Source organism: Cebidichthys violaceus, unplaced genomic scaffold (genome assembly GCF_023349555.1).
Source record: "Cebidichthys violaceus isolate CVI_PGR_0920_01 unplaced genomic scaffold, fCebVio1.0.p SCAF_17, whole genome shotgun sequence".
In the NCBI taxonomy this organism is placed as follows: Eukaryota; Metazoa; Chordata; class Actinopteri; order Perciformes; family Stichaeidae; genus Cebidichthys; species Cebidichthys violaceus.
Genome location: NW_027176340.1, coordinates 8,719,218 through 8,744,966, shown reverse-complemented (window position 1 = coordinate 8,744,966; position 25,749 = coordinate 8,719,218). Strand labels below are relative to the sequence as shown.

The 25,749-nt window shown below is 40.3% G+C and overlaps 1 protein-coding gene across 3 annotated transcripts in view; it reads right to left on the bottom strand.

Moving 5' to 3' along the window:
- Positions 1-93: 93 nt before the first annotated feature.
- Positions 94-25,749, bottom strand: part of slc12a5a (solute carrier family 12 member 5a) — a 150,759-nt gene continuing 125,103 nt past the window's right edge. For 2 of the 3 annotated variants that reach the window (XM_068712476.1, XM_068712478.1), the window contains exons 5-26: positions 21,625-21,679; positions 20,252-20,382; positions 16,823-17,070; positions 15,704-15,915; positions 14,302-14,469; positions 14,095-14,193; positions 12,738-12,795; positions 12,416-12,590; positions 12,178-12,296; positions 11,776-11,874; positions 11,553-11,672; positions 10,347-10,451; positions 9,858-10,026; positions 9,039-9,234; positions 8,453-8,622; positions 8,014-8,145; positions 7,142-7,249; positions 6,520-6,645; positions 5,677-5,909; positions 5,448-5,462; positions 5,134-5,267; positions 94-3,343 (exon numbers count right to left, since the gene is read on the bottom strand). In XM_068712476.1, the coding sequence (XP_068568577.1) occupies positions 3,252-3,343; positions 5,134-5,267; positions 5,448-5,462; positions 5,677-5,909; positions 6,520-6,645; positions 7,142-7,249; positions 8,014-8,145; positions 8,453-8,622; positions 9,039-9,234; positions 9,858-10,026; positions 10,347-10,451; positions 11,553-11,672; positions 11,776-11,874; positions 12,178-12,296; positions 12,416-12,590; positions 12,738-12,795; positions 14,095-14,193; positions 14,302-14,469; positions 15,704-15,915; positions 16,823-17,070; positions 20,252-20,382; positions 21,625-21,679 (2,964 nt within the window). In that variant the 3' untranslated portion in view covers positions 94-3,251. The remainder of the gene's footprint in view (positions 3,344-5,133; positions 5,268-5,447; positions 5,463-5,676; positions 5,910-6,519; positions 6,646-7,141; positions 7,250-8,013; positions 8,146-8,452; positions 8,623-9,038; positions 9,235-9,857; positions 10,027-10,346; positions 10,452-11,552; positions 11,673-11,775; positions 11,875-12,177; positions 12,297-12,415; positions 12,591-12,737; positions 12,796-14,094; positions 14,194-14,301; positions 14,470-15,703; positions 15,916-16,822; positions 17,071-20,251; positions 20,383-21,624; positions 21,680-25,749) is intronic. The other variant, XM_068712477.1, reaches the window with a different exon arrangement.

The following is a 25,749-nucleotide window of genomic DNA, read 5'->3' as shown; positions in this document are numbered from 1 at the left end:
TGAAATGACCAGTTCTAAGGCCCATCCATTCGCAAACTCAAAATCTATTAAGACTATTTGAGCAAGGTTGAAATATAACAAGTAACAATATAGTGAACTCATACTTTATTTTATTTTATTTTTTTGCAAAAGACTTGTTTTCAAGGTCTAGCCGTGTCGCAAACACTCCAGAGTTCTCAAAATCGGTAACTGGATGAGAACGTTTGACAACCTTTTACCCCACTCTGGCCCATAAACATGTAAGTCATCACTATAGAAACCACTAAAACAAATATTGCCACATAGTACCATGCAAACAGCAATTATAAAACATTTATAATTCCATAAATAAACTCATTTCCAATAAACCTCTCCAATAAACATCAGATATCTTTTCTTTCGAATCAATTTAAAAGGCTCAGTTGATGCAGGCAATGTTGTGGAGACAATCCCTAAATAGCCGTGTTTTTCAAAAAACGTATGTGAGCGTTAAACGACCCCTTTGTCAGAGTTAAGTGTGGCAAGCATATCAAAGAAAATCTTCATGACTTGGCACCCTAAAATCTTTGAAAACTAGGAGTGGCTGCTTCTTAAGTGTCACAGGTGTCAAAGGTAGGTGTGTTAAAAATTTAGAAGATAAATATATTCATAATTTTAACATATTTTGGTGATTCCTGTAAATTTCTGGAGGTAAATTAATAATCTGTTACATTAAAATTGGTTCACTTTACTTATGGGATTAAAGATGGTAATAATCAGGAGAGCATTTCTTTTTAAAAGAGAATAAAAAGGTGGAGGATTTACCCTCAGTTCTAATATTGCATCAAGGTATTCAGAATAGTTTTCTAATAAAACAGAAAGCTAACCCTGTCCAGAGATCTCAGGCCAAATGTTTACAGGTACCACTGATATGTATGTTTATACCCTTTTTCACTTGATCTTTAATGTTGCTTTAGTCATCTCTATTTACAGTACAAATAAATCTATTGATACTAGCAGCATTCACAACATATGGTCCGACATTCAGGCAACACTAAAAACATTTAATACTGTTTGTAAATACTTCTAGAAACTAATTTGTTTTGCTTCCCTATATTGTATATACTGTTTATATATACGTATTTATTTATATTCATATTTCTACTACAAGTGCAAATGACCAAAAACGGTTTCTTCAAGAAAAGAAACTGAAATAAAGTAAAGTGACAGCTGTCCTTGGTCAAAGTGAGATGATTCTGGATTTTTCTTTTTGAAGACTTACGAAATCTACATATACAAAATATATGTGTAAAAAAATAAATAACATGATCACATGAGTCCGGATTTCAACTATTGCACATTCCTTCCAAGATGCACTTTTTGAACCTAAATATGATTTGCTCACAAGTCATTCAGTCAAGGACATGTGTGGCTCAAATCTCAGCCAATCTAGAGGATATAAAATCTCACTGGAGAGTCTACTGCATAGAGTTCAGTCTTATGGACAGCGTGGGGTTCCTCGTCCATCGTCCTCTCTATTTATTCAGACTTGACCCTATAAACAATCAATCGTCAGATGTTCAGAATCTCACTAAAAGCTGATACACTTCAAATCTGAGTGTCTGAACATCCGTGCTTGTACCCTCTACAGGGTGACTTTCCGACTACAGTGTTATTACCGTACGAGTTTCATGAAGACACCTCCTGTTTTTACTTTTCACACTTTGTTCTCTCGAATCCAATCAATAGAATTTTTGTTCACTATTTCTCTTTGAAAAATACTTTGATATGGCACATTTAATGTATCTAAATTAGGCAAAAAACAACAATATATATTTGAGTGACAATCAAAATGACATACAACTATTTCATCAATATGTGTAACTCTGGTCTATAAACATAAATACATATTTGTTCTCTAGATGAAAAAATAACATTTAGTATTTTTTTTTGTAATTGAATGAATTCATTAAAAGTTCACTTGTTGCACAGTGGCGGACAGTGCAGGTGCAGTGCTTGTCGAGGTTACAATGACAGTTACCATAGTGACAGGAGCCTATGCCATCCAATAAATAAATAAATAAATAGATACATACATTTTTAAAACAGCGTTTTTGAGCTGTCCCTCTCAGCGAAGGAGCGTTTTCTCTCCACTAGAAGCTTTTTAGTATGTCACAAAAATACTACACTCATACTGAACAACGCGTCAGAGCTTGTACATTATTTACAGCGATCCACACAAGGGTCGAGGGGTGCTGGCAATGATAATCTCCTCGGGGTGCTTGTACCGTCTCCCCACTGTTACACCAGCCTTCTGGTAGGAAACGCACAATTCACAGTTTTAAATACGTGTCAATCTCTACAAACTAAGCTAGCCTTGTTGTATTTTGTTTTTTTTTGGCACTAACAGTGGCCACGGGGATGAACAGCCACTAAGAAATGAGTTGAAAGGAGGACGGGTAGAAAGACAGTGATGGCGGTAACGGAACGAGTATAAACACACACAGTTATAAGGACGCCATGCTAACGAGTGATCAGGTTAAAGATGACGCTGCAGCTTTGATCCACGTGCCTTTTCAGTCTTCTTTAAATACCAATGTGAATTTCACAGTTCATGCTTGACTACTCTCCTTCCAGCTGGTGGTCCTGACCGTGGGTAGCAGTGTCTTTTTGCCTTGAGAGATTAATCACATCGAAGACAACAGGCTGGTGCGCTGTGGGAGGTGTCCGATCACCACGAGGGAGCTAAACAGACAATCCTACACCCAGCTCATGTCAGCTGGCAGAAACTGCTGCTATGCCACACTCGCATTTGGAAAACAAAAACAAAAAACAACATCAATAAGAATCGGCAGAGATTTAAACAAAGACGGACACAAACATGCATGTGCGCTCACACCTTCACACCCAACACCACCACCTCCTCCTTACCGAGTGACGCAGACTCAATGCCAGTTACTACAGCAGATTACATACTAGCGACGAAGTGTCTTTAGGAACAAATCTAGACAGCATCTAAATGAGTCTACAGCCGGCAATGGTTATAGTAGCTTACTGGACTGGAGTGAAGGGTGTAGTAGCTGAGCATGTGACTCTGCTCTGCTGGGGATGGAGCTCAGGGAGAGGTGCTGAAGCTGAGTTATCGGTTGGGTGTGAGAGGACTATCTTACAGAAATAAACGGTAAGAGCGACAAAACGAAGCAGCGTCGATGAGAGTGGGAGCAAAGGTGACACCGGAACAGGGCCGAGGGAGGGGTGGGAGGAGAGTGGTAGTGGGGGAGGGGGCTGCTCTTTCAGGAGTAGATAGTGATGACCTCGCGGCCGCCTCCGCGGACCAGGAGGACCCGGTTGAGACCGTCAGTGAGGACCTCGAGGAACTCCATGTCTTGGAGAGAAGTGTTAAAGAAACTAGAAGAAGCACGTATAACATAAACATGAAAATAAACTGCAAGAACTGACACTGGGTTGACAAAACGAAGACTTCTATCAATAGTTTGGCGTTTTGGCAAAACACTCATTCGCTTTCTTCCTTAAGAGTTCGATGAGAAGACGTCATGACTGTACGATAATTATGAAGTTAGAGACAGTTAGCTTAGCTTAGCTTAGCATTTACTGTCAACAGGAAAACAAACTATTTATCCAAAAGTAACAAAATATTAAAGCTCACTATTATCATGTTAAACCTTGTTTGTTTAATCCGTACTAAAACCAAAGTTGTGGTTTTAATGGAGGTAAATGTGCCAAAACTATTTCTTGGCCCGGAGAAGCCACTTCCTCAAGTCTCTCTGGCTGTAGCTTTCTATTGCTCAGACAGATGTGCGTTGTTTTGATCTTCTCATCTGTCGGCAAGAAAGCTTGTCAAACTATTGCTTTAAGACGTTCTGTTTGCATTTACCCGTTAAAGATGAATAAATATTGATTAGCCCAGCGGTAAATTGCTAACAATACCAGATAAACTGTTAATATATTCTCCCACTGACAGGATATGATATTAAAATTATTAAGACTGCTACAAAATGAGGACAGTCAGGAAAATATTTCATAATTAGTTTTATAGAATCGACTGTAACTGACAAAAAAAAACTAGTTTCAGTGGGCTAAAAGAGTAATTAAAAACAATCAAACTAAAGTATTACCTGCAAATGTGACTTAAAAGGTTCATCTTCTGCTTGCGATGGCACTGTCTGCTTATGAATCCTAATTAGTTATTTGCCTCCTTGCCATCTTGCACATATTGTCTGATAACAAATCACAGTGCCAAGTCAATTAACTTACCGTTTATTGCTCAAAATACAAAATGTAATTTTAGTCCTGGAGTAGGAAAGTGCCTTGAGGCTTAAACTGATGTTGTATCTGTAGAGCTCTACTTAAAGTTTGTGTTTTTCACACCACTGAATGTCATTTTACTAACGAACCCGTTTATTTAATTTATACTTACGTAGGTCAGTGATTCAATGGCACATGGACTGGGTATTGTGTTAGACCATCCCTCTTTTATTGTAAGTCCTGAGGATAGTGTTAAGCCTCCAGCTGTTGTCTGTATTCATCCGTTTGAGCCCCTCAGTATCTGGATCTGCCAGTGTGGCATCGTGATATTTGAGAGTTAGGAGGCTTTCACTTCAGCGACCCCAGGCCCCGATCAGAGTACACTGATCAAGCAACTTTAAAAACTTTAAAAGGTGCTCTCGATTATGGTTCACAATAGGTGTGAAAAGCACAACTGTACCATTGATAAATAAAAATGGAAGTGGATTGCTATTTAACGCAAGTAGCAGTCAGTGAGTAGTTTTGAAAGGGCAGGTCTTTTTCAACGAAGGCAGATGAGAGGTTTGATATTGTCTCCAAAATATAAACTATTGTAAGCATAACGCAAAGGTTGACTTGTATGGGCTTGGGATCTTGTTATTGGGTAGCGCTTTTCTACACGGTAGCGACAACATTGACAAATGTCACGTAGATGACGCAAGTGTACTCTAGTATGGAACAACATAACTAAAGTGAAAGCTGAGTGGCGGGGTACAAATCAATCGTACCTACTATGAAAATGGGACAGAAACAATAGTCAGGATGCAAGTGACTCAACAGAGTCGAAGCTTACTACTTGTGTTATGAGAGGAGTGCATTCTGTCTCTAACATACTCTCAGTAAACCTACTTCTGTCCCGGGGAAGGATACAGTTCTCGTCACCTGTCCGGTTCCTGGGTGGCCCGGGCATGTTGAGGAGGACCAGCTTGGCCTCGGAGGACTTTTTGATGATGACTTCATTCAGCCGGAGCGCTGTGTGCATACGTCGCACATTGGACTGGTTCCTGAGTAAAGACAAGGATATTTCAGAGCATGTTATGAAGCATTTTGTGACACTAAGCTGTTCGAGGTGGAAGATGCTCATTCACACAAAAGTATTCCATCTACATCTGCTCATGTGGCCAACTCGGTCAGTATGAGATGTGAATGGACTGAATGAGGTTCATAAGGACTGAAATACTTACAGGTTCTCCCACTCGCTGCAGCATGGCAAGAAGAGAAACACACTCATCACTACTAAGCTGTGAATGTTTTATTTAGTGTTCCTACTTCTTTAACAGCACTCAGGCAGACCTTTTTGGTGCTACATTGTACAGAAACAAAAAGACTCGAGGTTCTTTTTTTGTCAGGAACAAGAAGGCAATTCACCTTTACAACAGGTGACAGGTTCAATGAGCATTTCAAAGCACTCACGGCTTCATGTTGAAGAAGTCTTTGATGCCCTCTGGTGTGGCTGCGCCAGGCGGCTTGGCTGGTTCGCCGTCACACTTCTCAGTCCAGGTCATCTGGACCTGCTCCCCGGGGCTCTGAGCCCCCTCTGCGGGGGTCAGCGGGGTGGCCGGGGTGGCGGGGCTGGCTGGGGTGGTGTTGTCGTGGATGAGCTGGACCTGGGCAGGGGGGGACACAGGGGAAGAGGCCGACTTTGACTATGAGACGAGAGGAAGAGAGGACGGATGTGGATTCACACATACATTACACGGAAGAGTCACGGTTGAGGTGGAAATGTAGGAATGCAGGTCAAAGGTCACAGAGAGCCACAGTGTTTGAGAGAGGGGGAGGAAGAGCAGCGAGGTTAAGGAGCCTTACATTGCTCAGTCTGCATTTTATGAAGCTTCTTTTGCAGTAACATGGGCTGTGATTGAGGCAAGACAAAAGTTATTCGCTATCACTTTGAAATTAACCGGCAGGTCGATAGAAGACGCAATCAGTTCAACAACCAAGCCCGGGCTGAATGTACCTTCTGCTACTATTCTGTAGTACTGCTATACCCGCTTCAGTTCATCTCCCAACATGTCTAACTATTCCTTTAAATCATATAAAGTTGTAGTATTTATATTACACCAAACTTCTATTTATAGTTTTCCTTTACTTTGTGTTTTGTTCTTCTATGTTATCCAGTTTTTGTTTGTCATGAAATCCCCGGGTGCCTGGTTTTATCCCATCGCTCACTTTGTTCCCTTCTTGCTCGCTCTGTGTTAAATCACCTACATGTGAGCACAAACTTTACACTTCAAACTGATCCCGGCTGTGCTCTACCTCTTCCTCAGGCTTCTCCTCCTTGCTGGCTGCTGGCGGGTCCTCGGTCACACTCAGCTGGGTGGTCACAGCGGCCGGGTTCTTACGGCGGATCGACCCGCGGGATGAATCGGTGATACTCTGGATCTGTGAAGACACAGATGAAGCAAAGCGAGGAGGGAGAGATATGAGAGGAGATTCAGAAATGTGTTTTTACATTTATTTATTTTATATCACCGCAATGACGTATACAATAAAAGTTAAGTAAAAGTGAGAATACTTCCTTTGCATATCAAATTTACTTACGTGGAGAACCAGGCGATCTTAAAGTTCAACAAAGAACTCGGAGGAGCTAATAATAGTATAACACTGAGATCAATATCTTTTATTTTCCAAATCTGTCAAAACGCCAACATGCTGTGATTCACAAAAGCAAAGCAGTTGCTGCTGTAGTCAACGCTGATAGAGAGGGGAAATATGGTATCCCACTGCTCCGATTTAACCGTAGATATGCTTTTGTCCACAGGGGTTTATGTGTCACGTCCAGTCAATTCATGCCAGCCATGCCAAGTCGGCCCGTCAAGTCTTGTCAAGGCTCTGTGTGCATCTTTGAGTGCATTTCAAAACAACAAAACTTTCCTACCTCTCTCTCACGCTCATTCTTGGTCAGGTTGATCTGTTTCAGCATCTGCGACCGTTGTTCCATCACCAGGGTCTTCTCGTAGGTGTAGGCTGAGATGTCACTGTCATGCTGAGATGAAAGAAATGGACGGTTCATTTTTCTTTCACTATTCCTGTTTCATATTCATTTACCAGTATTTGTCTCTGTCCCTGCTGAATCCTGTATTAGATGTGCTTTGAACACAAGCATCAACTATCCAACCGACGAGTCGACAGACCACTTCTCACAGCAAATGTGTTTATGTCTGTTATTATGGGCCGCACCAGAAGGCAGGGTGAAAGCCTGTCTTTACAGAGGAGGAGCGAGACAGGATGCATCGTACAAATAGGGATAACGGAGCACACTTTCGACAATCTTTCATCGAAGGCATTGATTGTGTTGAGCTTGGTTGTACACACAAAAATAACAAATAATTGTGTGAAAAATGTAGAAAAAATGTAGCGTAAAGTGAGTGTGAATGTCTTAATGTTGGTTTTGGAAAGGTTTTGGAAAATTGTTGGGAGACATTCCCAATTCCAACGTCTGTAAGATGAGGGGGGAGCAACGTTTTTCAGACTCTTGTTTGATCATCTGAATAGCACTTTGGTTATACCGATGCCTTAACACACTATTTCATGCTGAACCTCGCAACAGTGCCGTTTCCAGGGCAGTAATGCTTCTGCCGGCACACGCTACTAGTCGTGTTTACTGGAGCAACTGGCTAAACCCGAAGCGTCGCTGGATTCTCTTATTATGTAACCAGCCGACCTCCACTGAGATATAGATGTACTTATTTTTCTGACATCAGTGGTTACAGAAATTTAAAAAGCCAGTCTAGTCTTGAGAAAACTCACCATTTCTACAACTTCCACCATGGCGTCAATACGGAGATGATAGAGGAATGTGGTCAGGTCTTTTTTCATCTGGATGCTGTTGTCGTCCAACTGGGCCACAGTAAAGATGCGCATCTTGCACTTCCTCCAAACCTGAGCAGCAAAAACAACCCTGCTGACATACTCTTACATAATTGTTCTGAGACTCCTTTATGTTGCTTTTTTATCATTAGTAAATCTTGTTTTATATTATTGATTTGGCAAATCTTGCCTACCTGGTTAGAACATTAAACCTCGCCACAAAATACTACAGAAACTATTTCTGAGCTGCATCTCAGAGTATTAAAACTGCAAACTGTAAGAATTTAGACCATGCTTTGCTTGTTTACTTGTTTGTACTATACTTGAAATATTCACTTGTTTTGTCTTTTTTTTGCAGTATTAACTGATGGCACGGTACCTTGTGCTGGCGGAGAAGGAAGGGCAGCAGCATCAGCATGCCTCCATCATGGACGATCCACCATACGTCAATGTGACCCTCAGTGAAGCGCTCTCCGTTGGACGGGAAGGCTGCGATGTTCTTCGGGACGAGCAGAGCCAGGTCAGCGGTGGTGGTTTCTCTGACCAACTCTGCAGAACGGACAAATACAGAGAGCCTAAGTATTAGCGATACTACTTCTGTTACTGTTACTGTTATTTGATTATAATGACTATTCACATTTTTAAGGTGATTTGGATTTTGTCTTGATGTAGTTAATTGGCTGTGCTTGACCTCAATGGGAAGCTTTGATATTGATCAGCTATTCTTTTTATTAGAGATTTTCATTTCACCTCCACTCTCAAACAGAGCTGGATGAGCTGCTCAAAAGCTGGAGCTGGTAAGGATTTTGTCTTGCTGAGATGCTTCAGCAGCGCGAACATAAAAACAGCCTGAAACTGGCGGTTTGTGGTTGAGGAAAAGTGCGCCACTCCAACACACTGCATCAGCAGAGCCAACGCTTTGACAGGATGGGTTTATTGGTTTATTTGCTTTCCCAATGACCCACCAACAAAGTTCCTCCAGGTCTGGTGCTCGTCTCCCTGCCTCCAGTTGCGTGGCCAGGACACCAGCACAGCGTTATGTTTCAGGCCTCCTAGCCCACTGGCCTGGAGGAGGTGGGAGGTGGCGTCGCGTAGGTTCGAGGACACGGTCACCTGACAGAAGCCCTTCACCTTCTCAGTCTCCATCAGTTTACGCAGCGCCTAGAAAGACAAGACGGAGAATAAATGTTACCAAGGTTCAGAGAACAGGTGAAAGGCTAGCTTAGTGTTAGCCTCTGGCTTGCAGGGTTGTTTTGCCCGAGAAACTCACCAATAAAACATTCGAGAACCAGACCATAGTAAATGATCCAGTATTTAAAGACACCTGCCTTTTGCACTTTTGACTTTGATATGATACTCACAGAACTATTTTGGGATATACTGATTTATGGCTTACACAATGTGTATATATATATATATATATATATATATATATATATATATATATATACATAAAGAAAAATATAGTTGTGAATAGATTTTTGTATGACATGAGTTTAGATTCCAGGTCCAGTGGGGACTGCAGGTAATTGCAATGGAAAATAAAATCAAGTAATTAAAAAACAAGGACGATACTAAAAAGAGACCCAATGGCCATATACATAAATACTAATATATATACACACATTTGCACAAACATTTGTTTTACAAATTTTAGTCATAAGTATGTCTTTTTGGCAGCTGTCGAGGCACGGTTTGCTGTGATCAAATTTAATTTCCACAAATGTTAATGTTCCACAGAAGAACAGATTTTTAAAGATTTAATGAGTTTTAGGGCTCCCTACCTGCTCTGCACGCTCGGTCTGTTCGTGGTTCTCCAGGAAGGTTCCCACTAGAGCTGTTCCAACAATGGTCAGACCTTTGCCTGCCTTCAGCTGGTTGGTCAGAGAGAGCAGCCGAGGCTGTTCCACGTTTTGCTCTGCATCTGTACTAACTAGCGTCAACAACTGGGGCCTGAAGAGAGGGGAGAGAGAGTGAAAACACCAAGCAGAAAAACGTCGAGGGAAAGAAATGCAGAAAAGGGAGAGCAACGAAGAATCAAATAGATGCGTGGGCAAAGAAATGGCAGAGTGGGACAAGTATAAGTCCTAGTTGGGAAGGAGAGACAGATAAAAACAGCATGGAGGGTTGACGCGTTAATATGAGTTCACAAACACTTCTTAATGTTTGACAGCTTTGATGAGGAGAATCACATTAACAGAGAGACTCGTTGTTAATTTCTATGTTAATTAGAACCATGATAAAACATCACAATGTGTGACTGTGCGTTATACCTCCAGTTCTTGGTGTGCGGTGGACCTTCTTCCAGTCGCATGAGAGCGTAACGTGCAGCGCTCAGAGACAGACCTCGTATCCCATCTCCCCACTCTTTCTCCGCACTGTGACACAGACAAGCGCCAATCACTATTCCTCAATCAAAACATGAACAAAAGTTCAGCAGCTTCGTTCTAAATATAAAAAGTGACAGTGATACAGTCGACTTCTAGACGACAGTTTGACATAATGCAGTGTGATTAAGGATTAGGCATCACTGTTAAATGTCAAGTTAACATGATGTCACTCACCACAGGGAATTACAGCACTTAAATACTCAGTGTGCATTGCTTGGTACAACTCCATCATAAGCATGGATGGATTACTGAGCGGGCACAGGCCACTATTTTAAGACAGAATCCTCATCTCAGGCTTTCTTTGTTGGTCTCCTATGTGCACTTGTGTTTAGTATAATATATGGTTCAGCATGGATCTACTGTGGCAGGAAGCTTTAGACACGAGTCCGACTGCCACTCTATCTCCAGTGTGAACTAAACACTGAAGTTCAGGTGCCGTTTCTGAACCAACGACAGCACCTTACAGGTCTGCTTCACCTGGACAATGTCATTGAAATAGATGCAAAACAACTACAAAGAGATGCAGAGTAATTACAGACGACACAGCTACTGTATAGTTTTTAAATATTTACCTGCAAAACATCACTGAATGATGTTCAGCCCCATTGTTTGTAATTACTTTGTGTCTCTTTGAGTCTGGGGGTTTTGCTCTCATGTAGGAGGGGTGAGGGGGCGTTTCACGTGCCCATTGGCCAGTTGTCTAATTATCCACCCATAATGATAAGGAGGAGATTATGTGTAACACATAGTATTTACATGTTTCCTACAGTATTATAAGTGTTTTGCTAGGACATCAGCACTCTTGAGGCACAGCACACACGAGGGACAGGAGCCAAAACAAACAGAAGTACTAAAACCCAAAACACTAATTTCCCTTTAAACCCCTAAACAAAAACGTATTGATGGTGTGGATTTAGAAGCAGAAAACTCTTAAAATACAGCACACACACACACACACACACACACACACACACACACACACACACACACACACACACACACACACACACACACACACACACACACACACCCGCTAAACCCAAAGGCAGCCAGCGAATCCAATCTCTCCTGGGGTTGCGCTCCACTCACCCTGCGAACTCAATATACTTGTAGATAGAGCCAGCAATAACCATGGCGACGATGGCGTAGTACCAGGAGCAGAGGAACATGAGAGTGAGACACAAGCTCATCCCCAGGAAGGACAGAGCCCTGTGGAGAGACACAGACAGTAAGATAGAGGCCCAGGGAGACAAATTTAGAATGTACTTAAAATACAATTATTCAGCTTTGTCTCAGTAGCTGCTGAACGGACCAGTGGTAGAACTTGAAGCGGGGTCTCCAGTTTGGAGTTCTCAGTAGAGTCTGCAGAGCACAGGCCAAGTTCACAAACATGTAGCACATCAGGAAAAACCTGCAGGACACACAGACACTCAGTTTAAAAACAAACCCTTCTTATGTCCTTTGCCATAATCAAGTGATTTCACCCTGATTGCAGTCCAAGAAGTGTGTTGTCTTAATATCCATCACATTCACTGGTATTTATATGTATTAGCAGAGCAGAAAAGTGTTTTGCCCTTTGTGTGATGAGCTAAATCTTGAGCACATAAAATTTGGCATTTGCATCGTTTAAGGAATAGCAGCGGACTTCCTGCTCTGAAGTCTCCCACTGTTGGTTCTTCAGAAACGGCAGTTAATTAGAGAGTTCAGTTCTCACATGGAGAGGATGGGAGCTACTGCATCCAGGGAAGCAATGAGGATGCCGCTCTCGCAGATACAAGCTGTCAGCAGGAGGGACCACGTGGGTTCTCCGTTGGCCTTTCCATGGCCGAAGATCTGTGGAGACAACACAGTTACATTAATTGTCTGTTAGGTGTGCTGTTTGTCCCAGTATGTAAAATCATTGGAAAAGGTAAGGAGAAATGATGACGGTGTAAATAAGTAGACAGACTGACCCGGAGGGCGGGCACGATGCCGTCCTTGGCGATGGCTTGCATGAGACGAGGAGCTCCTGTCAGACTCTGCAGCCCCGCCCCGCAGGTGGAGAAGAAGGAGCCAATCACGATCACCCATGGTGACGGCCAAGCCAATGTGCCAATCACCAAATTCCCGTGGACTCCCTCTCCAAACCTTAAGGAGATGGGGAAAGGTTGTTTGCCATTTAAAAAACACAATCAATGTTTTTTTTTATTGCAATATTAATAGCAAGCATAGCATGGAAAGAATAATCAGTTGTTTACAGGGTTGTTTGTCTCAGCTAACAAAGGATTGACTTACTTGTCCCTGAGGACCACACCCTCGATGCAGGCACCAAACAGAATCACACTGGACATGTCTAAGCAGGTATGGATCAGGAAAGTAAAAGTATTTCACAGACAAGGTGTCATCAATGTTCTTTAGATGAGACCTGTTTAGTGATGGACGGGGCTTGATTGAAGACATCATCAACCTTTCCCTTTGAAGATAAACTTAATAATCTGATAAACCAATAAAGTGTGTTTGCTGAGAAAAGACATTAATCGATTTTGTTTAGGATAATATCTCACAGATCAATGACATTGTAACTAATATCCTTCTGCTTTATTAACTTGTGATTGCATAGGCAGCTCACTAATGCGATTAGACGTCCTAATCAAATTTGTTTAGACTCCAAGCTGATTACTCTGAGATACATGGAAGTCATTCAAGATGGCTGCTTCAGAGTTAGAGGTCTGTTTGTTGAAGTACAGCCAAATGATGTGTCACACGCCTCTCTTTAGCTTTAGCTACATTATTGTGCTGGCTTCTTTTACTTCTGCTTAATCAATAAATGTTATATTAAATAAAACATGAACATGTTAGAGAACTCAAGATGTATTTGTGTGAAAAACAAACTAGCTGATATTGGAATGATTCAGTAGCAATGCCACCACGGATTAAGAAAAAGAGAACGTCATCTCCCATGAACGATACAGGCATACTTCAGAAAAATGATGCAATACCCCCAGTCAAAATCAGACTGGTATTGTAGCAGTAATGACCTTTCACAAATCAAAATGTTGACCTTTAATTATGGCGCTCCCTGCACGCTAATCAGTGGGTCGCTTCAAGTCCTGTCAACATCGGACCAGTGGTGTCTGACGTATCATCGCTGAGCTTAAAATACCTGTTTGAGTGGATATCTGGCTGGAATACTTCTAGTACTTTTAGATGTCTATAGTATTTCTACTGTAACTGCGGCATACGTTTCAAATTGCCCATACTGTATATATCTTGTGTATTTATACCTCTTACTGTTTATTCCACATTCTATTTATTTTGTATTTTGTACATATTCTGTGCATAACTCTACACTTTACTAATTTTTGCACTAAGATGCTAAACTGCATTTCAGTGTCTAAGTATTTATACACTGTGCAATGACAATAAAGTTGAATATAATCTAAACAAGGTCCTGATTAGGATTTGTACATACATTACATTACATGCATTACATTACATACATACGTTTAACGTAATAATTAGGATTTGTGTAACATTAACAATCCTGTGGAGTAAATTTGACTTGTAATGTCCTCTCTAGGATAAAATATTTTTGAAATTGGTCTGTGCAGTGACCCCTGCTATCCTGTAGGGGGCAGTAGTGAGAGGATACAGACAAAGGAGGTGGTGGTGATGGCTGCAATGGTTCCAACAGGGATGGACTTCTGGGCGTCACGCAGGTCTCCAGAGCGGTTGGAGCCAGCCATGATCCCTGAACACATAGTCGAGCAGCAAACATTAACAAGATCAAGGAGATTCACACACATACAAACACAGGGTGAGTTGGCAGAAGCACAATATCAATAATCCAGATTTTCACCTGTCACAGAAGGGAAGTAGATGCCGACCAGCAACGTAAAGAAGCTAGCGATGTCGGCCAACACATAGCGGTTTGCGTTGGTCAGAGGGTCGTCCTGGTCCTCCACTGAGTCCATGTTAGTTCTGGCAATCAGATCCCCTTTCTCATAGTAGATCGGAAACAGGTTCTCTGGATGGGTGAGAGGGACGTGGAGAAGAATTGAGTCGAGAGAATCTGAGACTACCTGAATTACTTAAACTATGCAGTTAACAGCGATTTCTACTTTTACATAGCTACTTTGATGCTCTGTATTTGTTTTATAATAAACAAAAACAAAATGCATTCCAGGAGTTATTTCATAGGGATTTTAAGCAACACTAGACTCCAAAAGGCCTGGGCTTAAATTCAAGTCTATGGTCGTCTCCCACCTAAACCTACTGTAGTGCTCCAACTGTGACTTTTAAGAGCTAGCCCCAATAACCCACCGTTTGGTTGATTACATTGCTGTCATAAAGCAGCGTCTTCTAAACATACAGTGCCTATAAAAAGCACTGAATCAAAGAGGATTTAATGTGACTTTTTTACACTAATCAACAGAAAAAATATATTTATGGGAAAACACATTACATATTAACAATTACAAATAAAAACAAAGTATTCACCCCCTTTAATAGGTGACAGGTGAAGCCATTTGGTTGTAGAAGTCTCTGACTAACTGACATTAAAGGGTTTTTGTTAAAACATTCATAGAGGGTGAATTCTTTTTATAGACATATTAACAAGGCTTTGATTTTTTTTTAACGTGGATCCTTAACACAGAGTTTACCGTTAGCCCTGTATTAACTAATAGAGAGAAACGAGGTTAAGCTAGCTCTAGGCTTTCCATAGCCTCGGGTTTCTGGTAGCCCACGGCTGACAAACGTAAGTGCTGCTGCAGTCAGGGTCCCTTACTTCATCATTTTCCACATTTCCAGGAAAGACTTTCAGACTCTGATATTTCTTTCTATACAACAGACATTCAAAAAAATCTATTCTAATCCAATTTAGCAAGTTCAGTGAATCTATTATTTATCAGTGACAGTCTTCCTTAATAATTTCATTATTCCTTATTTATGCTTAATGCCCCTTATTGTTTTTCCCATTTGACTACAGATGTTTGTACAACAGAAAATCACCCAGAAATACAAAGCACACAGCTTTAACCTGTGTTAAGACATCTAATCCACAATATTTCAGTTTAACAAAACCTTTTCCCTTTGAGTAGAGAATGCAACACCACTAGTTAATTATCTGTAACTCAGCAACATATTAAGACAAGAGACAGAAAGACTTCTTTATTTGTGCGTGCTGTACGTGATGTGTGTATTTGTGTGCTCAATGTATGAAAATGATACACATGCAGATCCAAACTGGATAAACCAACCTGCCAGGATTCCACTGGTGATCCCTGGGATGCCCTGTATCTGGGTCACATTGTTGGATGTAAAGTACCTGTCGCAGGTAGCATTGAGCAAAGGTGAGTCACAGAACATGCGCCACAGCTGGGTGGTGACTGTCCCGTTAGCTGTCTCAACGGTCTTGGCACACACATCGAAGGTCTTCCAAACCAACGTACGGTTGCCCAAGAGACACACACTGGAGAGAGGAAAAGCACAAAATTCGTTTTTGACGTCTTGTATAATACAAATAATAATAAAAAGCATTATTAACAATAAATATTACAGTCATTTAGCTTAGGGTTTTATCCAAAGTGACTTACAATTCAGTATCTATCTACCGTAGGCACAGCTACGGGAGCAATTTTTGGGCTAAGTGCCTTGCTCAAGGACACATTGACATGAGACTAGCATCATAATCATTATAATCAAACTATAATCATTATTATAAGAATTAGAATATTTATACCATCAGAATAATGATAACAATAATAACACATTTCAAAATGCCAAATTTGATCTGATACTAAAATAATTTAGAAAGCAAAAAATAAACGTTTGAGTATCAAGTCAAAGAATCTCATTTGTTTGAAATTTCAAAGACAACACTAACAACACTATTCTCACCAGGAAGCACTGATTTAGTGATTTTTAACGTCCAGACATCCGAGCTAAAATGTGTTGAAAAGTAGACGTCTAGGTTACATGTAACTGTTGATTCATCAGCAAATACTATACTTCAGTGTGTAGCAGATTTAGCTACAATTTAACCTACAAGTCTAAACATATTGGAGCTGGTCAATATGAACTGTAGTGTTATTGGCACATGGGGGAAATAAATCTGAAGGAACAGAAACGTGTCAAAGCAAGTGGAGTATTTCAATGAAAACAAAACAAATACTTTGTTAATTTAAGAGCTTTCAAATCAACTCAGATGGCTATGTAGCATCCAGTCAATGTAGTGACATGTTGCTACAGACCTAGCGCGTGTTGTGTGCTTGTGTTTATACATCAGGTGTGTTTCTCCGCCTGGCTGTGGGGGTTATGGTTATGTCTTTAAGGCTAAGCTTGTATTCTTTTGGAAATGGTTGGTCGTCATTGCTTACGGGAAATCCGGAGCATCGATGCCGGTCTTGATGACGCCGGCGTAGACGGCCAGGATGGAGAGAATGACGCAGGCCAGAAACACCAGGGCCAGCTTGTTGACATACTTCACGCCGACAAACACCACCGTGGCCATGGAGGTCAACAGGATGGTCCCGTACACGCGCATGTTGTTCAGCAGGGCGGCCTCTGCCTCGGGGCCCTCCAGGCCCTCCAGGGGAAAGATTGCCGCCTGGGGCACTATGTAGATCTGAAGCAGAAGGTTATTTTATTATTGTTTTCCTCCTGTATATATCCAGGGATATCACACCTGCAATTTTCTCATAAAAGTTCCATACAATCTCATTGTTGCTCAAGGGCATCATGGTGGTATAGCTGTTCAGGGAGTGTTACTCATCCACTTTCCCTCCTCACTTTTCTACCAGCCTGTCTGGGGATTTAAACTCGGAGATATCAGGTCACAAGCCTGCTCCTCTAGTTCACTGTTTACTGCTGAATTTAATAAATTTCACCCTCGGTAAAAAAAAGAAGAAAGAAAGGATAGCCGAAACATAATAAAAGAGAGGTGAGAAAGGCGTGAGGTGAGTGAGGAGGACAACTCTGTGAAGTGTGAAAACATGTGATGCTCACATTAACAGTCCTCGACTGCAGCTTGAAGCCTAAAACTGCTCTGCTATTTTAATTCAGCTTAATTAAAGAACTCAAGCGTGGTATTAATATTCAAAATGAACGGCCTTTATTACACTTTTACTACGGGTCAATCCAAGAATAGTACCATCATATATAAAAACAGTAAACCCCTAATTAGCCCGTCAGTATCTGTCATCAGCTTTAGATGATTCATCCCGAAGCGGTTACATAACCATGGGAATGTCTCTTTTTTTTTCAAGTAATCATTTGGTTTCTACCCAAAACCGTTGAATCACCATAAAGAGGAAATCAAATTGAGAAGTACAGGCAGGGAGTCGTGGTTCATTTTGGTCATTTGGCTGAAGAAAGTGATCTGGTGCTAAGAACAGCATTATCACGAGGCAAACAAATCTCCTGCTTCGCTGTGAACTGTTCGTGCTTCCTAAAATAGCAGCATCAGTTTGTGTTCTTGGCTTGGGTGGAAGGATGAAACGTATTCAAATCAGCCCTCTCCAGATCCGCTCCTTACAATTCTGCAGGGATTGTTATTTTACAATGGAAACTAAGCCAGCTTTGACCCAGAAGACAGAATTAACCTCCGGGCATGATCAAACTCTGCATATCCATTAGAGGCAACCAGAAGGAGAATAATGGAAGAATACAAAAATAAAAAACACACTCTGGTAGGTTGATAACAGTGGACCAAAGTGATGAGAGCTGTTTCAAGGAATTGCCAGTGTCTTGATCGCTCGCTAATGCAGTATTTGCATAATTACCCAACAGAGGGGGACTGCAGTGGAAGGAGTGTAGAATAAAAGGCAGAGGAGGAGGAGGAGGAGGAGGAGGAGGAAGAGGAATGAAGATCGAGATGAAAGATCCCTGCATTTCGTCAACTGATCAGAATTCACGTTGAAGAACACTCAGCTTGAGAAAAAAATAGCTTCAAAGCGCTTTGAGGAGGAAAATAAGGAGAGCTCTGTTTTCTCAAAGGCATGTGGCACACAGTGATGCACTGCTAGGTGTCATTTTTATTGGGAGCACAAGTCCTTTTTTTCCCACATTTGCCAATTCTCCATTATCTTTGAATGCACTGACGTGTCACCAGTCCACAGCAATCAAGCTGCACTGCATTCTGCTGACAGGGATACAGTGATATCAAACATTCTTCCTGGATTATAGTCTACTCATTTAGACTTTGATAAAAACCTTTAAATACACAGTGAAGCAAGAAAATACATTTTCCAAGTTCTAATCCTGTCTTTTTTTTTAAATATATGTCAAAAAATAGATTTTTGGTCAAAGTGTTTAAGTTGTACATATCTTAAACATATATTTATATTTGTCATGACAAATGTTAAAGGAAAGCTCGCCATTTTGGTAAGTACACTTATTTACTTTTAGTCGAGTCATGCTGGTTAGCTTAGCTTAGCATAAAGACTGGAAACTGTCTAAAGCTCATTAATTACCACGTAATATGTTGATTGTTTTAATCCATGTCTGAATTTTTGAAGCTACTAACTGGCGGCTGTTGCTTCATACTGAACGCATGGACATGAGATTGGTTTTAATTTTCACATCTAACTATCTAATTTAACTGCTTCTGCCACGACTGCTATGCTGACTGCAAAACAAGATCAATGAGACTGACTTGTCAGTCAGACACCGGCTAACATGAACACAGTGTCAGAATTAATAGTAGAATGGAAAACGAAAATGCTCTTTCAGTCTAAGACATTTTAATATCAATGATACCTTTTTTAGAAAAGAGAAAGATAGTGTGCCCATATTCTCAGTAGACATCAGTGATTGGTTTCTGAATTATTCGATGCTGCTGCTTGTGTTTGGCTCCTTGCCTCATATAATTGAACCATTTCCAATATTGGCACGAGTTTTGGGCTGGAGCAACATGGAACCAAATCTTTCATGTATCACCAACATAATTGAATCTAAGGGTTTATATTCAATCATGGCAATTCTGAACTTGATGCTCAATGACATCACCTTCCTCTTTCCAGCTTTTGTGAGCGTTATCATTATGACAAAATTGTCAAAAGTATGATGTTGCAGTTTACTGCTGGGAAGGAAAAGCTATGCATTGAGTGGTCATACCCCACTAACCTTGCAAAGCAATTCCATTATTTTCCCTTTCAACACTTCCCGCTCTGGCAACACTGCATGAATTGACTTGAAATGGATGTCGTTTCAAGTAGGTTGCACAAAAGAGGGTCTCCTTCACTCACTTACTGGGCCGTCAGTGGTCTTTGCTTCTAATTTCTGGTCTGAGAAAACATGGCAGCTGTTCTTAGAATAGATCTGAGGTTTGCATTACTGTCTAACAAACATTTATATGACTTGGATTTATATTTGATTGTTTATACTTTAGCCTTCAATTTTAACTTGCACTATTTTATGTCTTAGATTCCGCTTTTTCCTTTTACTTGGGTGATTTTCTTTTTTTAAACATATTTATTGAGCATTGTTGAACAGCGCCAGAGATGAAAGATTATCATTGCCAACGACAGTTTCTCTGTAACTGTTTTGCATTTGATAATGAAGAGCATGAAACTTGAAATCATCTTTTATCTACAATGCCTTATTTGAATATTTGTTTAGAAGGTACTATTCCGACACACTCTTCCAAGTGACATCTCAACTGTTGTCACTCACCTCTCGCCACAAAACCACTGAGTCCACTGGTGGGCTCACGCTGCAAATATTGTGACTGGCACAAAAATATAACCCTTAAAAAATGATGAAGCAGGTGATGACTGTAACAGAAAAAGAGAGAGGATATTTCTCACCAGAAGGAGCTCAATGGCCCCCAGGATGTACATGGCTCCAGCGTAGGTGGTCCCCAGATAGAAACAGATCCCCACTGCTCCCCCAAACTCAGGGCCCAGCGAACGGGATATCATGTAGTAGGAACCTCCAGCTGCACACACACACAACAATGTTAACAGAAAATGTTTATATGTAGGTATGTAAATAATCTAAATGCAATGAATAGAGATGCACCGATACTGATATTGGATATCTGTTCGATTCTGACTCAAAAATCTGGATCGGGTATCGGTGACAATAGGCCGATCTATTATCAGATACCACTATTTCAATAAATAACAATTCACAACATTTACATCTATGTATGTATGTGTTACATTTTGTCGTACAAAGTCAAGAAAGCACTGTTTAAAGCTACTACAAGGGACTTTCATTTTGTATTGATTTTTGCAGTCCCTGTGAACAAAAGTGGTAGTGAATCCGAGTCCCTTAGGAAACCTCTAATTTTACTGCGGCAGGGTCCGACAGTCTGCTTCGCTCAGTACTGGTTCTAATTCTCTTCTGCCTCCCTTCCCTCCGGTGGGACCATTAATACGGGCTTCGCCTCCAGCAGCGTGGGGTCGGTGTCTCCCAGCCAGTATTCAACCCAAAGTATTCAATTTATAATAAAGAAAAGTAGGAAATTGCCAAGTTTGTGAAACTATAACAAGTTAATGTTTGCAATTTTTATTTAAAAAGTTATTAATTGATTATCACACCAGAAATTGATACCATTTTTAAAGACTTTTAAAGTTTTTGTGTAATTGTAAAGCTGTGCTTATGTCATATTGCTCTCAAATAGTCGTCATTTCTGTGACTAATCATTTTTATCATTGTGTTTTTAACACAGTGCTTCTATTTTCTAACAGTGTGCAAATAAAGTAACCAAGCATAAATAAATAGACCTTAATCAGCACTTTGCAGCAGCATAAAGGCTGGTACCAGTTATAGCAGAGACAGTTATAATTGGTGTACAGTTCCACACATTTCCACAAGCCTGTAATTTGCTGACCCCTGCTGTATGCACTCCGACTGGTAAGAAGCAGGCCATCATTACTATGTAAACTCATATTATAAAATATAGTTGTACTGCATAGTGTGTCTGCATACAGATACAAATACATACCTTCAGTTTTACGTTTCAAGCATTTGGCTGACGTTGTATTTTGTGTAAATTACATTGTGTGGTGACAAGTTAAAGTGCACAAGACCCCAGACTAAAGCTTTTAATGTTTGTGGGGATAGCAAGCTGCGCTGGGCGTAATGCGCCAAAAGCAATCAGTGAAAAGAGAATTTTAGAAGCGGACAGACTCAAACAGGGATGACTGTGTGGTGCCAGCGTCTGCTCACCCACCTGGCACTACTCCATTGGTAGCGATGGCACTCATCGAGATGGCAGTCAGCATGGTCTGCACAGAAAGGAGGGGGAATGACAGAGGAGCAGAAAGAAGAACATGACATCATATTCAGCAAATTCTGCATATTCTGTGAAGAGCTGATTCCTGAGTTTCTCATCCTCTACTCCTTTAAAAAGTATAATTTGTTATTTTCTTCAATAAACTGTTGATTAAACCCAAATGCACTGTATGACAAATAATTGGTTTTCATCTGTAGTTGTAACAAAGTTCATAATCAATATATCTCAACAAAAATTCAGGTCAACAGCAATGATACTCAACTGACGAGCCAGATAAGGTGGCAGGTGGCCCACCGACCCTTTTATAATTAACATTGAAAATTAATTCATTGAGAGTTTTTGTACTCTTAATGCTAGAGTGCATAAAAAAGCATCAAAATAGACTAATGGAGCTGGTTTATAAAAATCCCCCAAATGTTCTAAAATTAATTCACAACTAAAATGCAGTTGGAAATATTAAATGAGGTAAAATATCTGATTCATCTGTCATATAAGCCAAGTGTCAATCCTGCTGGTGGTGCTAAAGGAAAAGTCAAGCTCAACAACAATCTCTCCAATAGTTGTTAAGATATTTCAGTCAGTGGGTCGAGTTAAAAAAAACAGTCACTGTTTAAATTGTATGTCATTCCTCATTTAGTATGAATCACTTCTGTCAGATAACCACTTTCAGAAGTGAAATCATATTTTCATTTCCTCCCAGTGATGCCCATGGTATCAGCGTCAGCCCTGTGGTAAATAACATCAACATAACCTGTGAGATTACGTAAGGACAACACCAATTTACGACAATGCAGAAGCTGACCGGTTGTTGATTAGATAAACAATAATGCCACTAGGCCTGTCAACAACTGTCAGAGCTCATTCAGACAGCCAATGACAACTCCAATATACGTAACTCTGGTGCTGAGAGAATAGGAGAAAAACAGCGGCAGAAATGTAAGGGCATGCTCGGATGGAGTTCACTAGATGCATGCAGCACAACTGCCCTGCAGAGGAAGAGAGCGAGAGAGAGAGAGAGAGAGAGAGAGAGAGAGAGAGAGAGAGAGAGAGAGAGAGAGAGAGAGAGAGAGAGAGAGAGAGAGAGAGAGATAGAGTTTGCAGGCAGAGAGTGGAAGAATGGGCCAGAAAAATAACAACTGACAAAGTGAGAAATAGAGACAGAGAGAGGGTAGTGTGTGTGACAGAACAAAGACAGCGTTACGATTTCATCATTCTTTTTTCAAACGCTATTGTTGAATTTCTGAGTGTCTTTTTACATTTTCTGCACATGAAAGAGAGCGACGGAGACATAAAGAGAAGCATGAGGAGATGTGAGGGCAGGCTGCTTAAATCAGTGCCATCTCTCCACTGCTGTAATATTTTTCCATTTTTATTGCTATTGCATTTTTTTGTTTTAGTCATAGTTTCAATATTTCAAAATATGCCTTTTTACAGTCCAAAATATCTTCATACAGCTGTTACTGTTTCAGCTCTGACCCAGTTTATGAAAGCTTTCACATTTGCAAAAAAAGCAGCACATCAGTGGTACAAAAAACAATTCAAATGTCAACAATGACAGCCATCTACTCATGTACAGAAACTGACTGCACAATAGGGAAAAAATGACCACACTACTTTTGATCTTACGGATTATGAATCAAAGCCTGACAGATGCATCAAATGATTTTAGCTAATCACAGGAATATAGTTATTGTATATGCGTCAGCCGATAAGTAACGAGCAATCACAGCACAGAAATAAGTCTGCGTTTGAGTGTTTATTATAGTTAAAAATCCCCTCCAGACATATAATAAAACATTTAAAAAATATTCAGCATGGAATAATATTTTATGTCTGATATGTCTATATGGTAAGTTTAAGTCGTGGACACAAGATCCTTCTGCACTTTATTCTCAGAGTTTGTGATCTGGAGGTTTCAAGTTTCCAAATCACTTGTTTAAGATGCATATTGGACCAATGATTGTGATATTACAAAATCATTTTCATTGGTGAATGTCTTCAACTGAGATTGAAGGTGATCACAGAGAAACATACCTACCTGAGCGGACGATGGGGGAAGGGGGACTTTTAAGTATATTACAGAATTTTTGCTGTGACCAGCAGCTCTATAGCTCACAGTTTCCCCATCCATTGGCGGCCACAGTTTTTGCACTCGGAGGCTGAAATTTGGCATGGAGTTTAGTGTTTAGGTGTGTGTGTTCATTGACGAAAAAAGGTTGTGTGGCAGCGAGAGGACTATAACAAAAAGGGGCATAACTGCTTCTGTGTCAATGCATGCATGCCTGTGGTCGCAGCTAGAGCTGAATTTGGGCTTGTTTAGTTGTAAAGAATTGCATTTCCATTTATTTGGGTCTTATTTTTTAGCTCAACTTTAATACATGTTTGCCATGAATGTTGTTTAAAATTGTTTTTGACAGATTTTATTTCCAGTGAAGATAACGTTAAAATTGACATTTAGTCAATTTATAACTTTAAAAGACATGCCAGAATAGATGTTAATTGCAATTCTGTAATACCCCAAAATGTTTGATGTTAAAAACCAAATATTGTCTGACAAATTGTTATAGTTTTTAAACTCTGAAATATCAATTTCAGTATATAAAAATAACTAAGTAAATAAAATAAAAATAAATAGTATGACTCAAGACTCCAGTATAAATTCAATGTTTTAATGGGTTTTACTTTTGATATCCTCATTGCTAAGTGCTTTACTTTTGGAAAATGCTTCACCCATAAATGTGATTGCACTACAAAGTATTATAAATAACATTGAATAGTATTTTTTTCATTCATACTGCATATTATCACTCAGTGGTCATTGTAGTTGTTTTCTTGCACTGCAGTCCCTGAAGATGAAGACACAACATTGGTAACTTGGACCAGCAATAAAGAGTGAGACTTATAATGGAAGAAAGGCCTGGCGAGTCCCAGCCGGTTATGTTATACTATCATTACGTTCGTCTCTGTGAAGACTGTAATGTGGTTAGTGTCACCTGAGGGCCCGGTGGACTGACGATCAGGAGTGAAGAATGAGTGGGACTGGGCTCTCTTTCTCTCTCTAATCTAGTCATAATGAGGCCACCAGCTCTTCTCCCACCACAGCAGATAAGACAGTAATTGTTTAAGTGTTTTATCTGATGTGGGCAGCAGCCACGCAGAGGTAGTCCGTTGCATACTGAGTCTCTGAATCACCGCACAACTGGACAGGACCGCCACCAATGGAATGATATGATTTAGATGGACTAGTACAGTCAAACATGGCTGATGTACATTAGAGGTGATACTGGCCACGGAATTACATATATTTCAGTAATGGTAAGGGTAAAAGGCAATAAGATTAGAAAGGAATCAAACATACTTTTTCAAAAAAGTCTGATTTTGTCTGTAAAATCGTAATAATTAAAATCCCTGACCAGCCATTGTGTTTGTGCATCAAGTGTGGAGGGCAGTTTAATTTAAAAAATAAATAAAAAAATACTGTAAATCAAAATGTTTCTTTCCTCTAACTGGAAACATTAGCATGTCCTACTAACTTGTTTACTAACATATTTCCAGTGATCATGTAGCTAATGATAATTACCTAGCTAGATAGCTACAGCTGGTAAAGTATGCTAGTGACACCAGATATTATCTTTAAGCATTTGATTTATAGGAATCTCCTCATACAATGTAAGTATTTTGGGGCACATTTGTGTAGCTCGATCTATGAAATTGGTTCTTGTCATATAGAGTAAATTGGTGTTTGGCATTCATGCCTTCCTATTGAACATGAGGTCTGAAATGTGTGAATGCAAAACAACTTCACAAATACTTTTTCAAGTTAGACAGTGTGTAAGATTTTGTTTGCAAATGTTAACAGTCCGCATTTATATGGTCCAGACATAACAAGCTACAGAAAGGATACAGGAACTCCTAATCCTCTTGACATGCAGACAGCAGATGATATTTTAAATTTTTTTTTATATGAAATCCTATTTGGTCAGCTTTCTTTTGCTTTAAAAAGTGTCCTACTTTTATATCACACAAGTCTTCTGGGCATCACTGCAGACAGGGTTATTAACA